At 40.7% G+C, this 15,812-nt stretch overlaps 1 protein-coding gene across 5 annotated transcripts in view; it reads right to left on the bottom strand.

Moving 5' to 3' along the window:
* Positions 1 to 1,240: 1,240 nt before the first annotated feature.
* DCDC2C (doublecortin domain containing 2C) overlaps positions 1,241 to 15,812 on the bottom strand; it is a 63,506-nt gene continuing 48,934 nt past the window's right edge. For 4 of the 5 annotated variants that reach the window (XM_077353337.1, XM_077353254.1, XM_077353550.1 and 1 more), the window contains 4 exons: positions 8,956 to 9,008; positions 7,502 to 7,601; positions 3,487 to 3,621; positions 1,241 to 1,356 (listed from right to left, as the gene is read on the bottom strand). In XM_077353337.1, the coding sequence (XP_077209452.1) occupies positions 3,527 to 3,621; positions 7,502 to 7,601; positions 8,956 to 9,008 (248 nt within the window). In that variant the 3' untranslated portion in view covers positions 1,241 to 1,356; positions 3,487 to 3,526. Of the gene's footprint in view, positions 1,357 to 3,474; positions 3,622 to 7,501; positions 7,602 to 8,955; positions 9,009 to 15,812 lie in introns of all 5 variants that reach the window. The other variant, XR_013234318.1, reaches the window with a different exon arrangement.

Genomic DNA, 15,812 nt, shown 5'->3' with positions numbered 1-15,812 from the left:
CAAAGCTGGGGCAGTGAAGTTCCCAGTGCATAAATGGTCAATGGTAGGCACAGACACAAAATGACTGCTACCATATAGCTGCTCGAAAAGGTGAAGCCAGTGATAACATGGCTGCCGCAGCTTACCCTCAGTTACAAAGTGAAAATCCTTGTGGTGTGGCAGAAATTGGTATCCATGCAACATTTTTACAAATCTGCACAACAAATCACATTTCCAATGGCCAATCAGAAGCCTTGCTAAGCAAAGTCCCCCTCAGCTCTAACCATTTTTTAAAAACACTGGGAGGGGCAGCAGGAAAGGGGCCCAAGCAACCCGATCTCAAGGACATTTTCACAGAGCAGTCGAAGCAGAAATAGCTCTAAAAGCATTACCAGAGTTGCCAGATTGAGCCGGTTGGGTCTCATCTAGGATTTTTGTGGTTCCACATCAAATATTTGTATTTCATGAAAGCACAATTAACAGTTCAAAAATAATGTGCCATTTAAAAGATGACAAGAAGAAAAATACTAGAGCTTATCATTAGGCAAAATGTGCATAGAAACAGATCTATTTTTTACGTAGAAAACAAGAGATAATTCATGTTAACTTTCATACAAGTCTGTCTCCTGCTGATATGAATGCCAGGCTGCTACCACACTTCAGATCCAGTTTAGTAATTACATTTAGCAGCAAATATGTTTTCTTATCAGGCTTGGGAGGGTTTTTTTCCTTCTTTAAAAAAAAAAAACTTGGCAAATAATGTTTTGTTGACCCCAGATCAAGACTGGTATTTACAATTTAACTGAGCTGAAATTCCTTCATTTTCTAAGAGAATATAGCTTACCTTAAACATTTTCTACTTTGTTATGAGTTGTGTCAACCTGAATTCTGTCTCAAACATTATTCGGTTCTCCAGAAAGGTCATTAAACCCATGGCAGAAGCATAGTCAAGCCATTCTGTTTGGTTATTTGAATGTTATTACTTCGTTCTACCAAATTTAATCATCAAACTTATTCATCTCGTGAGATGGTAATTTTCCTGAAAGTGCAATTATATTTCACAGCAGGCCTGCTGATTAGGCAGACAGAGAGAAATAGTTCATCAGGAAATTACAAAAAAGAATTATTCATCAACAGCTTGTACAGTAAAAATCACTATACGTGGCAGTTTCACTAAATACCTTAAGTTCTTCATCCTCACCGAAGCTTAATAAGGAGCCTGTACACAATCACCCACAAATAAACAGCACATAGCCGATAATTAAAGTTTACATTTCCAATTGCACTGGAATTATATTATAATTTTCTTTTAAATGATGGTGCAGAAGATATCATCAAAGGTATACATGATGTTTGACAGGCTGCAACGTTAAAATCCTAAAAACAGAAAAAAACAACATCAAATATATTATTGCTAGTTAATATCATTAGTGTTATAATGAGCATAGACAATTGCCTTATAATGTACCCTAAGGGCTTAAATGGTCAGGACTATCCTCCCATATCCTTTGTAAATTTTTAAAATAAACTGATAGTTGTTGTAGGCATAAGAGAACAGGGATGTCACTGCCAATCATAGAATCATAGAATCATAGAATCATAGAGTTGGAAGGGGCCATACAGGCCATCTAGTCCAACCCCCTGCTCAACGCAGGATTAGCCCTAAGCATCCTAAAGCATCCAAGAAAAGTGTGTATCCAACCTTTGCTTGAAGACTTCCAGTGAGGGGGCGCTCACCACCTCCTTAGGCAGCCTATTCCACTGCTGAACTACTCTGACTGTGAAAAACTTTTTCCTGATATCTAGCCTATATCGTTGTACTTGAAGTTTAAACCCATTACTGCGTGTCCTTTCCTCTGCAGCCAGCAGAAACAGCATCCTGCCCTCCTCCAAGTGACAACCTTTCAAATACTTAAAGAGGGCTATCATGTCCCCTCTCAACCTCCTTTTCTCCAGGCTGAACATTCCCAAGTCCCTCAACCTATCTTCATAGGGCTTGGTCCCTTGGCCCCAGATAATCTTCGTTGCTCTCCTCTGTACCCTTTCAATTTTATCGATGTCCTTCTTGAAGTGAGGCCTCCAGAACTGCACACAGTACTCCAGGTGTGGTCTGACCAGTGCCGTATACAATGGGACTATGACATCTTGTGATTTTGATGTGATGCCTCTGTTGATACAGCCCAAAATGGCATTTGCCTTTTTTACCGCTGCATCACACTGCCTGCTCATGTTTAGTTTACAATCCACAAGTACCCCAAGGTCTCGTTCACACACAGTGCTACCTAGAAGTGTATCCCCCATCCAGTAGGCATGCTTTTCATTTTTCTGACCCAGATGCAGAACTTTACACTTATCTTTATTAAATTGCATCTTGTTCTCATTTGCCCATTTTTCCATTGTGTTCAGATCTCGTTGAACTCTGTCTCTATCTTCCGGAGTATTTGCCAGTCCTCCCAATTTGGTGTCATCTGCAAACTTGATGAGTAGTCCCTCCACCCCCTCATCTAGATCATTAATAAATATGTTAAAAAGTACCGGGCCGAGCACCGAGCCCTGAGGTACCCCGCTACTCACCTCTCTCCAGTCTGATGAAACACCATTGACAACAACTCTTTGAGTGCGGTTCTCTAACCAATTCCCTATCCACCTAACTATCTGAAAATCCAGATTGCAGTCCTTCAACTTATCCATAAGAACATCATGGGGAACCTTGTCAAAAGCTTTACTAAAATCCAAGGACCAGTTGTTTTATGTTAAATCAATACCAACCTAGGAACCAATTCAAACGAGTCCTTTTACGATCAAAGGCGTTTTGCTCCAAAGAAGAGTTGCTTTTTCATACCCCACTTTTCACTACCTGAAGGAGTTTCAAAGCGGCTTAGTCACCTTCCCATCCTCTCCTCACAACAGGCACCCTGTGAGGTAGGTGGGGCTGAAAGACTTCTGACAGAACTCCTCAGTTCTAACAGAACTATAACAAGCCCAAGGACAGCCCACTGGCTGCATGTGGAGGAATGGGGAATTGCTCCTCCAGATGTGGTGTACCGCACCTTATCCCGGGCCATTCCTGCGACTGGCTGTTCAGTGGGCACATACAGCTGCTGAAGGGAAGGAGGGGCAGAGAAAATGCATTCTACAAGCAGTGTTACACTTACGGCTCTTCGAATCCAGTCAACTATTTTAAAATGAAAATTTAATGAAATCTAGTTAACTTTTGCAAATGGTATAATGCCAGGAAAAGTTGAAGGAAGCAGAAGAGGAGGAAGATCTAACATGGGATTGACTGACTCGGTCAAGGATGCCATGGCCCTCAGTTTGCCCTCAGTTTGCAAGGATGCCATGGCCCTGAGTGAGCAAAGCTGCTAACAATAGAATATTTTAGAGGTCATTAATTCATAGGGTCACTGTATGTTGGAAGCGACTTGACAATGCTTGACACATTACACATGCATGAAACAAAATAAATCTATATCAAATATCAATCTTATAGTATACCTTATAGTATACCTTAATAATCACAGAAGGCAAGATGGGCAAAATAATCCCTTCAGTAATAATCATCTTCATCGAAATATTCCCTTTGCTTAATAAAATGAGACTGGTTCCGTTTCGTTGTCTTCTCTTTCTTTTCTTCTTTTATGTCTACAAAATCAGGTATGGTTGTTTCAAATACTAAATCAAGCTCCACACATACTCACACTGTGAGTATTCTCTGAAGTTCATAAACACTGCTGGATAAAAACTCCATGGATTCAACATGCTACAACCCAACTACCACTAAATTAAAAGGGTAAATATCTGTTTTACTAAACATAAGGACATAAACACTGCTGGATAAAAACTCCATGGATTCAACATGCTACAACCCAACTACCACTAAATTAAAAGGGTAAATATCTGTTTTACTAAACATAAGGACATAAGAGAAGTCAGGCCAATGGCCCATCCAGTCCAACACTCTGTGTCACACAGTAGCCAAACCCCAGGTGCCACCAGGACATCCACCAGCAGAGCTAGAACTCAAAAAGCCCTATCACTGTTGCCCCCTGAGCACCAAGAATACAGAGCACCCCAGACATAGTGTTCTATCTATACCTTGCTGCTAGTAGCCACTCAGACCTCTGTTCATATGTTTATCTCATCCTCTCGTGAAGCTGTTTGTAGCCACCACTTTCTGCGGCAGCAAACTCCACGTGTTACTTACTTTCTGGGTGAAGCAGTACTTCCATTTATTTGTTCTAAGCCTACTGCTCCTTAATTTCATGGGAGTGCCCACGAGTTCTTGCATTGCAAGAAAAAGAGAAAATGACTTATTTTTTCTCTCATGAAAACATTTGAGAACTTCTATCATGTCACCCCTCAATCATCATTATTCCAAGCTAAAAAGCCCTAACCTTTTTAACCTTTTTTTCACAGGGAAGGCATTGCTTTCAATTTCTTCTTTACAATCCCCCTCATCTGAGAGAAGTTACCTCTTCTAAAGTTAATTATGGTTGGGGGATTTTATGTATATTGTAACCTCCCACAAGCCTTTGTGGGAGTGGCGGGCTAGAAATCAAATAAGTAAGTAAGTAAGTAAATAAATAAATAAATAAATAAATAAATAAATAAATAAATAAATAACTTCCTATTTACATAAACGTTAAACTTAATAGTGGGAATGTTCCCAGCCTTTGTAAACAATGCATTAGGTTCTAATTTTTTCCCACGCAATGTCCAAAAAACTGTTTCTAGGGAACCAGAACCAAACTGTGGGAGTTCCTTTAAACACTTGAATTGATTTGTGATCAACATTTACTTCAGGTCAGTTTTGTTGTTCCTATTTTGCAGTTTGTAATTTGAATACCAGAACTCCTTCATATGTGGTTCATAGGAGACTGGGCAATTTGGCATACCAAAGCAATTGGTTTCAGAGTATTTAGCTGTATATTTTAGCAGTCTCAGCTTTGAGTTACAAACGCTGAAAACAGCAATGTTTTAGGTTTTCAACTACACTGATTGAGGTATGCACCGAAGCTGCAGCCGGTTGCAGCCGGCACCGTGCGTTATTGGTGATTTTAGTCGCTGCCATTCCACCCCGAATGTGCGTTATTCCCCCTGTGCATAATGGGTTTAAAACATCCAGTGCAAGTGACTCTATGTCAAAAGGCTATAGGCATCCTGATTTATATTCCCCACCCCAGGCTGTCGTGGATGGGGAGCAAAAAATGCCTAGTCTCATGACAATTAGCTATGTGGCACTGCGGAGGGGGGGGGAGCCCTGTCTGTGGATTGCTCTCCCTAGAACCTCATGACAAAGTGGGAATTTAGTTTGGGGGGTCTGTGTTCCATCATTATGCCTAATATACCATGTTCTCAACAGAGAGGAGGTTTGAATAACGCTTAACAGGATTTTATTTATATCTGCAACCTATAAACAGCAGCAACCCTTATTTTCATTCAGTATCTTATTTCATTTGCCATGTACCCTCCAGCATGTTCAACAAATGAGGCAGAATCCTACAACTGACAGCTCATTCATTACAAAATGCTAATTCATTCCCAGGTTATTGTCCATACTTTTTGCTGCATATTTTGGTGGGTTTTTTTTCATAATTAGACACTATCACAACACACATCAATTAGGAGGCTTTGGGTAACTTAAAGAATACATGGATCTGCTCTCTCTACGTAGACTTATGCATTCTGGTCATAAACATGTTCACATCAAAGACTCATACATTTCTATGGCATTGACTTCCTACTAAATGTTACAGGTTTCAGACAGGGTATATTTTGCACAATAGCTTGCCTGCACCAAAGGCTTTTTAAAAAATTATAATCTTCTCTAAATCGTAGACAGTCAAATGAAATAAATAATATACCTGACCCTATATGGACATACTGGAGTTTACTGGGGGTTTTAAAAAACCTTATGGCTGCCTGGAGGGACGGGATTTTATACAAAATCCCATTCCCCACAATTACATAATCATCACTGCTGAAGTTCTCCGGCTAAGGCAAGCCTGGTTTTTTTTTGGAACACAGTAAAATAAATGAAAATAAGGGCATTGCATTCAAAAGCTTTAGGCAGCTTGCTGGTGTAATGCTATTGCTATATGTTTGCAATACAAACAATATAATACTGTTTGCAACATAAACAAAATAATAATACACAGGACTTAGCCTGCTAACTTCTATAATTATACCTTTCCAGTATCAAAAATAATTGAAAGCACAATGCACTCTCCTCATTACAGTCATAGTACTCCATTACCTACCTAAAGCTAATCAACCAAGAAATTAAAGCTACATGCAAGAACAAGTGTAAATAGGCTGTCATTCTTAGTATATGACTTGGCAATTCTAACACAGCAATGAGATCGTGTGTATTATAAATTTAAATTATTTTAGAATCTCCACTTTAGTCTCTTTGATAACTCATAATCATGAAATTTATGGGAATAAAAGTTTTTCAAAGTGTACATGGAAAGTAGCTGTGCCAAAATCTAACACTATATTCTGAGAACTGATCTCTCATTAGGGCGCTGTTCAGCATAGCTATCTAACTGAATCCAGCTGAATATATTATTACTGTTACAAGCCAGTAGCTTTACTGGTTCCTCAGAGTTCAATGATGGCTTCCATTAAGTAGAATCATATAGTTGTAAGGGACCTCCAGGGTTATCTTGTCCAATCTCCTGCACAATGCGGGAACTCACAGCTACTTGCCCACCCACCATGACCCCAATTTCATGCCCCAGTGATCCCCCCCCTAAAAAAAAAAAACAGAATCCCTGGCCTGGAACAAATTCGCCTCCCAACCCCAAAACGGTGATTGGCATTTCCATGGGCATTCAAGAAAGGGCCACAGAGCCAAACACTGACACAGTCCCTTCTGCCTCCCCACTCACAATATGCCTAAGTTCACAGAATCTGCATTTCTGTCAGATGACTATCTAGCCTCTGCTTAAAAACTTTCAAAGAAGAACCAACCACTTCCTGAGGAAGCCTGTTCCACTGAGAAACCACTCGAATTGTCAGGAATGTCTTCCGGATGTTTAGCCAAAATTTCTTTTGAATTAATTCCAATCCATTGATTCTGGTCTGACTCTCTGGGGCAACAGAAACACACTGGACTCAGCAAACATGCTTACAGAGAGAGAAAAATCAGAATGCATGCACTGTAGGTAAGGTATGCACCCTGGCCTGGATAGCCCAGGCTAGCTAGATCTCGCCAGTTCTTGGAAATTAAGCAGGGATGGGAGACCACAAAGGAATACCAGGTCACTATGCAGAGGAAGGCAATTGCCAACCACCTCTGAACATCTCTGGCCTTGAAAACCCTATGGGGTTGCCCTAAGTCAGCTGCAACTTAATGGCAAAACAGTGAATGAATATGGGAGAAGTATTTTATAGCACTGTTACAGGAACATCTGTCCACAATATCCTATGATGCAGAACAGATTGTTGCAGCAAACCTGGGACAGCACTGACAGCACAGCCCGATGTCCCAGGGGCCTTAACAAATGTCACAACTCACCATTCTGGCTGTTCCTTTGTGCATTTTCAGACATCTTCTGCCTCGGATGTAATTGTTGCATACTGTCAGAATCCTCGTGCTCCGTTCTACCTTCACTCTCCTTCTCAGATTAGGGATGCAGAATTTTCCAAAGTATTGAAGCCATAATAACAATTGTGTTTTGTGGAGAAATACAAAAACAGATATAGTGTATATATATATATTTGCTTTCCTATCAAACTAAACATACTTTACTGCATGAACAACATAGAAAGCAATGTTTATAACTTCACATATGGAATTGTAGTATTTGGTATTGCAAATATACCCAACGTTTGAGAAAGAGATGCAAATACTTGCATTCTATGCTATCTTAACACATATCTTAATTCTTGCCAACTGAGATAGGGAAAAAAATAAAAATTGAAGGTAGAAAGCAAACTTTGTACCAAATGAATGGAAATATATTATTTTGACACCAATTATCTCATAAACTCCATATCACTAATATAAACTCTTTAATAACGTATTTTTATTCAACAAATTATAGCATATTATTACCCAAATTATACAAACTTAAGGGGTGAGGACCATGGCTCAGTGGAGGAGTGTCTGCCGGGCGTGCAGAAGGTCTTCAATTTAACTCCTGACATCTCCAGTTAAAAAAATAAGGGGGGGGGTCAGAAGTGACACAAAGACGTTTCTGAGACCCTGGGGAACTGCTGCCAATATGAGTAGACAATATTGACTTATGGACTAATGGTCTGATTCAGCATAAGGCAGTTTCATGTGATCATATTATTATTAATAATAATAATATTAATAAATTATTATTATTATTAAGATTAATATCCCACCTTCCTCCTAAGACTCAAGGCAGATTAAATAAAATATATATAATTCCATAAAATCCCATAACCCCCCTCCCCTAACCAGCATAACTCCCAGCATAACTTCCAGGACCAGGGCCCTCCTAACCCTGCTACAAGGGGATAAGCTAGAGGTTGTATAGTACAGCCTGAGGGGGGCCCATCGCTCTTACTGACCTGGCTTCAACCATAAACAATACACCTATCGCTTAAAATATGTTATATATTTCTTCAGAACATAATTATCATAACCTAATGCTGTAGGTTGTCTTACATTAATATTTCATGGTACACAATTTGACTGAGTAAAACTTTGTCCTACGAAGCATTCTACTCATCCTTAAAGAAAAAAAAGATAAATCCCCAGTTCTTCCACTAAGAAAATAGGAAGGGCAGGCCCTCGAGAAAAAATGGGAAAGGGAATTCCAAATTCGTCCAGTTTTTCTCCAACACCTTCGTATCTGTTGCTAGGAGTGATGGTACATTATCTCTTTGAACCTCTTGGGAGTCAATGTCATTCATAGATATACCATTTGTTTAACATCAGTTCTTGGCGACTGTCGGGGGCACTTCAACAACAAATAGTGGTAGAGAGCTACAACTGACCTTGCCAGATTTGTTGAAACTGTCTTTTGAAGAACTGGACTCTGATTTGCTGCCTATGCAACAAGAAATGCAAGTGCATATATGAGAAGCAAAGCCAAAAGGTAGCAAAAATTAAATGGCACAATAATACAAAGTTCTGAATCCTTTTCAGAGGCAGCCCCACAATTATCAGACAACCTCCCCACGGACGTGCTCCTGGCCCCCTCACTTTTTATTTTATTTAGGATTGCATTTGATAAGTACAGTCCTAAATTGTGATTTCTAAATTGGCAGGTTTGTTTTAAATGTCACCTATTTTATGTATTTTATTGATGATGATATTATAAGCTGCCTTGACCTAAGGAAGAAAAGTGGCTAATGTTTTAAATAAATAAATCCCTCACAACTCATATACAGGTACCCCGGGGGTTGCATGCTCATCAGCATTGGTTGGATACTGGTCAGAAAGGTCAACTTCTGAAGTCCACATGAATACTTCTTAGACTAGAATATGGGATGGAACCAAATGAACATATAGAACTAGTTTCTGAAACATTAGTACACATTACTGCAATCACTCATGATCACTAATCAAAGGAAAGAGTTGCAGAAGACATAGTTGTCTATCCAACAGCTAACCAGGCTTCCTAGATAGGAGCTGCTAACAAGCATGAGAATCTCCTCACAAAATTCTACTACAATTAAATACTACTAAAGGTCAAACGCCGGCCTGCAAGAAAGGTGGTGTTGGGATGGGAAAAGATAGAACAAACGTAGGTTGGATAGTCACAATTCCCTATGATTACTGCAGGGATTTTTATACCTCATTTTTATTATCTCATTTGCTTGGATGGTATCTGGATATTTGATAGATTATCTCACTTTATTACTGATTTCCTGTCCAAATCCACAATCTGTGTTCCTGGAAGTCACACAACCTTCATTCTTTTTGCACAACTGTTACTATTGTCTCCTTTCTTGGATGCACTTCAGTGTTCTCACTTCTCAAGAACCAGATTGATGTCATGGTTAAGAGCAGCAGCTTCTGATCTGGAGAGCTGGGTTTGATTCCCCGCTCTTCCACATGCAGCCAGCTGGGTGATCTTGGGCTAGTCACAGTCCTGTTAGAGCTAATCTGACAGAGTAGTTCTATCAGAGCTCTTTCTGCCTCACCAACTTCACAGGAGGTCTATTGTGGTGAGAGGAAGGAAAGGCAATTGTAAACTGCTTTGACCCATTATGCACGGCAGCAGCCATGCCGGGTTGTTGCCAGGCATTGCCCCGGCGCTTTCCATGTACTTACGGGGGAGGAATCCCCCTGAGTATGTGGGCTGTCCCGGCGTAGCGCAGGCGCACGAACAACACCAGGGCTGGAAAGCCCGACTTGCTTCCTGAAGGGGGGGAATGGGGCCACCATTGCACAATGGCGGGGAGCGGCATGCCGCTCTCCCACCAAGGTGGCAGTGGGGGGACTCCCTTGTCGGCTCCGCGGCTTCACGGAGCTGACAGGGGCATGCAGTGTCTGTCTAGGGACACTGTAGGTTAAGGGAAGGCCTTTTGCACAGGGCTGGCCCGACCCTGCCCCCGCTGGCACCTGTGGCATCCAAGGGAACGTGGAAGATTCCACATTTCCTTCTCGCAGGTCTTCCTGGGCGCTGCACAGGGCCAGGGCTGGTATGGCGGCTGCAGGGTGCATAATCAGGACTGCCCTGCTACCGCCATCCCAGATTTCTAGCCCCGCGCATAATTGGTCTTTGAGACTCTTTTTGGATGAGTGAAATGTGATGTATAAAACCCAACTCTTCTTCTTTTGGATCTCATGTACTGCCTGACTGGGAAAGCAGGTGACAATTAACCCAATGTTGTTTAATTACCAAATCCCTTTGGATGCAATGAAATATTGCCATATATCAAGGACATGAGGCAGCGAACAAAAACCTCTGCTTTGACATCACACATAGTCATTATTTTAACATTTATAACCAACCTTTTCTAGAGCCATACAAAGTAAGAATAAAATGCTACTCCTACCCACGTTATGACTTCAGAAAGAAGCTTTCTGCCTTCATTCCTGTGGTTCAGAACCACACTGAATTTGTAACACTACTTACTTTTCAGAGATTCTGTACTTTTCAAATCTCTGTATTGTGTCCTCTGCCTACACACACCATAAATTATAATAAGCACATCCATGCAGGTATATGCTTGAATTATTGGTGGTTGATACATGCCAACGGCTCATAATAGAAATTTGGAGGGGGGTTGAAGAGGGGCCATACTTCTTAGCAGGCAGAAACAGTCTTTAGATTAGAGAGCAATACCCCTTTGTCAAACCCTTCCCTGGAGAAGAGTAACATTTTGCAGCATCAGATAAAAAAACCCCTATGTCACTAGGGTTCTTTACAGATGGGAGAAAATGGAATAAGGCAACAAAAACCAAAGGGAATGGCAATTTCAGAGGTCAAGCTGAGTCTGAACCCAGTGAGGCTTCAGGCTCTTGGGAATAGAACAAACTTCTATTGTTGTTTCTTGAAAACTGGGTGGCAATTAAGCCGCTGCTGAGAGCTACCGAAGAAGTTGTTTTGCTTCTCTCCCACCTCAGGTTCTGGGTTTATGATAAGCTGCTGAATAACAAGGCGAATCAACTTGCCTATTCCTTATTAGAGGTCAGGTAAGCCAACTTCTAACTTCATTTTGTTCTCAGTTCTACTTGCTCAAGCTCCTACTGCTTGGAATCCACCTCGTATTCCGATAGCTACAACCCAAGCTGATGCAGGGTACTATTTATTTATTACATTTATATACCACTCTCTTCTAAGACAGTTCACATGGAATGAAAACAAGAATAATAAATAATACATCAAGCTCAGTGATTATATCAAATACAAAGCAATAGTAATAGCAATGACAATAAACAGAGAAAATAACATTTTAACAGAGACACAATCTAACAGATCTATGGTTAGTCAGTTTAAGCATATGGGTTCAAAGGAGGGAAGTTTGGGGACCCAGTAGGTGTTGTTTAGCTTTGATCAACCTCAACCAAATGCCTGGTAGAGGAGTTCCCTTTTGCAGGCCCTGCAGAACTGTGTTACTTCTGTTAGGGACCTGATCTCCTCTGGGAGCTTGTTCCATCAGGTGGGGGCCAGGACAGAGAAGGCTCTGGCCCTGGTTCAGGTCAAGCAGGCTTTCTTGGGGCCAAGATCACTAGCCAGTTAGAGGTGGTGGGGTGTAGAGCTCTTTGAGGGTCATAGGCAGAGAGGTAATTACCTTGAAGGTAATTACCAAAACCTTAAGCCTGATCTGGAATTCAGCACTTTTCCTGTGAGTTAAATGCCCATCTCATCCACCTTCAATCCTTAGCTATGGATCCCTATTACTGGGCTAAGCCAGTTTTAAAGCCCAAGTCAGCAGTTCTGTAGAGAAGGTTATGGTCAGCAAAAAGATGGATTACTTCTTTACACTAGACCAGTGGTCCCCAACCTTTTTATCACCGGGGACCACTCAACGCCGGGGACCATTCACCGGGGACCACTCAACGCCTTTTACTGAAGCCCGGTGGGGGGGTAGTTTACTCTTCTACTCTCAACCACTGCCCTAGCACTCTCTGATCGCTATGGTAATGTTTAAACATCCCTTCAAAATAAGATACAGACACACCACAACAATGAAGTGTGTTGTAAAGGGCCGGGGGGGGGAGAGAAGGCGTCCTTCGGGGCCCACCTCTAATTAGTCGAAGGACCACATGTGGTCCGCGGCCCACAGGTTGGGGATCGCTACACTAGACTATTTTAATGTGAGTATGGGTTACACGGTTACCGAATGCATTTCTGAAAAACTTATCAGAAGGAACTGTTGGAAACAATGTGGATTTATTCACAAGTGCTCATCCACTAATGAACACTAAGAAGCATGATTGGGGCTGCATGTTTAAATCAGAAGTCAGCAAGTGTTCTGCCTTCCATACTTCTGCAGAGGATGTAACCCATCTCAAATGTTTACCTACATTTATTTAGTTGTTGTTAATTAATATTTCCCCTAATTTTGTTAATCAAAACCTGGACAGGAATGCAAGAAATCCACATTAGAAAAGGAATGGATTAGAAAAGGAAAACAAATGCTGTATTAGAACACATTACATGAGGATGAAATCTGTTCGTGTTATGAAGAAGGCCTTAAAAGCACATGGTATGGAGGTAGTGCTCTAACCTTCCAAAGTTTTACAAGCCCATTCACTTCCATATCCATTTTGTGATTCTGAATTATTCTCTATGAACACGGTAAAGATGCTATAAACCCAAATGGCCTAAGGGGATAAAAGGGCTTTGATCAAATAATAGGAGAAAGGCAATGAAGTTAAAGTCCTTCCCATAAAGGTGCAGATTGATAGCTGTGTCCTCCCCGTAAATATAACAGCCACACGATATGATCAAATGGAAGCTGTAGTTTCAAAATTACCAAGCAATTCAGGCTTCCAAATTTTTCACTACAGTGGCATCTGAAAAGGTGATTTTATATACACAGATCTTATTGCCAGCGAAAACTGTGAGTCTCTATGTCAGACATTCCAATAGAAATTGTAGTTCATCAGTATGAAGAATATGCTGACATGTAGATTCCATATATAATCAGTTCGCCTGTTTGCTTGAATTGCTGTGTGGTGCATTAACACAGGAAGGGGGAAAGTTCTTAAGCAATCCAATTTGGATTACTTAGGTTTCTGTAGTCTGATGTCATGGAGGAACTGAGCTCCTTTAGAATTATCATTCCAAAACATGAAAATGATCTATCAATGCTCTATTGCCCTGACTGTCATAGATTATAAAAGAAAACTGAATCCAGCTGAGGTAGTTGAGTGTTGCCAATGTTTTACAGATGAAGTAACTATGCTTGGGTCAAATTCTGTGCTCAATTACGATACCATCAAAGTCAATAGAATAATGATACCCATAAAACCTGACCCACCTTGACATAAATAGAGGCCAGTTAAGGGTCCAATTATTTCGAGAGACAGAATCTACAAGGCAATGTCCAGGAGCACATGAACATGAACAAATGTCATCTTGTCTTTCCCCATTTTAAATATTTAGAAAGTAGGCAGAATTATTTTTGCATTAAACAAGTTGTATATCAAAACAGCTATCTTTTAGAAATTTAGAGTAATATAGTCTAAGCCAGGGGTAGTCAAACTGCTACACTGCTTAGACCAGGGGTAGTCAAACTCGACCCTCCAGATGTCCATGGACTACAATTCCCATGAGCTCCTGCCAGAGTTTTCTGGCAAGGGCTCATGGGAATTTTAGTCCATGCGCATCTGGAGGGCCACAGTTTGACTACCCCTGGTCTAAGCAATGCAGCCTAAGCATCTTAACGGACAAAAGAGAAAGTGATTTGACATTTGTCAGCCTTGAAAAATTAACAAGATTTAAAACAATATCATCTATATAAGCATTTTCAAACTTCAAAAAGCAGATCTGGAGTTGCTAATTTAATTAGTTAATTTTGTTGCTTCATTTATTACTAAGCACCTGTTGTACATGAGCATAATTACACATCTGATTTTATGGCCTAAATTATAATCACCAGTGAAGCAGGCTAATCCAGTTTCTTTGTAACATACAATGATCTTGTAAATCTGCAGTAAAAATATTATTTGCTAAAAAGACACTGAACAATCTACTGGAAAAATAATTGGCTGAACGTGAAAATTAGCTTATTGAGTTTTCATTTTGAATGTCTACACATGATTATAAGCAAATCAAACTAAATATCAGAATTTTCCCACATAGTGACAAAACCTACGTCTATAGAGCAGTAAAAAAACCACTCCAGCCTAAATATTTTTCCTTCACTGATCAGTATTATTAGCAATAGTTTTTGAAGCCACTGGAGAAATATAAAAATTTGTTTTGCTACTGCAAAATAGTGGGGTTTATTATGTTTTATTATATTTAAGTATGCGCCAATAAGTGAGTTTTTTTTTCAAAATTACACAATAGGAAATGAATTATTTAGAACCCAAGTGCATGCGTTTGAATAATCTCAGAACAAAAAATAATGGCTCGGATCTTAAGCTTATTCTTGTTGGCACCCCTCCTCATCCATTATAAGGTAAAGGTAAAGGTATCCCCTGTGCAAGCACCGAGTCATGTCTGACCCTTGGGGTTACGCCCTCCAGCGTTTTCATGGCAGACTCAGTATGGGGTGGCCTTACTGGTGCCTTTCCCAGTCATTACTGTTTTACCCCCCCCCCCCCAGCAAGCTGGGTACTCATTTTACCGACCTCGGAAGGATGGAAGGCTGAGTCAACCTTGAGTCGGCTGCTGGGATTGAATTCCCAGCCTCATGGGCAGAGCTTTCAGACTGCATGTCTGCTGCCTTACCACTTTGTGCCATTATAGAGGTTGTCATCTAGTGTCCCATATTCCTCTAGCGCTGGCATATTTTGGATCCTTGAAAGACATTGATTTTATGAGAGAACAGCCTAACACTGCAGTAATGTGGTCTGTAGTGGAGCTCATCTTCACCACAGGAAAGGGTGCTACGCTGCACAAGTGGAAAGGAGACTTAGCCCTGAAGTATGGACACGGGTGTAACTTTGTTCCTAAAAAACAGAAGTCGAAAGCTCTCAGAAATCTTGTCTTGTCTTCTCTTCCTCCCCAGCAGCCTTCTATGATCTTGATGTTGGGGGTTATCAAAGGCTCCCAAGTAAACTCATGAGAGAAAAGGACAAGTACTCCTGAAGATTAAAAACTGGCTAATTCACAGGAAACAGAGAGTATAATTAGGCAGTCTTCACAGTGGTGGGAGGCAGATGGTAGAAAGGTAAGCAATGGGATATCACAAGGCCCAGTCCTAGGTCAAGTGCTTTTTAATTT

Source organism: Paroedura picta, chromosome 1 (genome assembly GCF_049243985.1).
Source record: "Paroedura picta isolate Pp20150507F chromosome 1, Ppicta_v3.0, whole genome shotgun sequence".
Lineage (NCBI taxonomy): Eukaryota > Metazoa > Chordata > Lepidosauria > Squamata > Gekkonidae > Paroedura > Paroedura picta.
The sequence above is the reverse complement of the archived record's forward strand: the minus strand, read 5'-3'. Positions and strand labels throughout refer to the sequence as shown.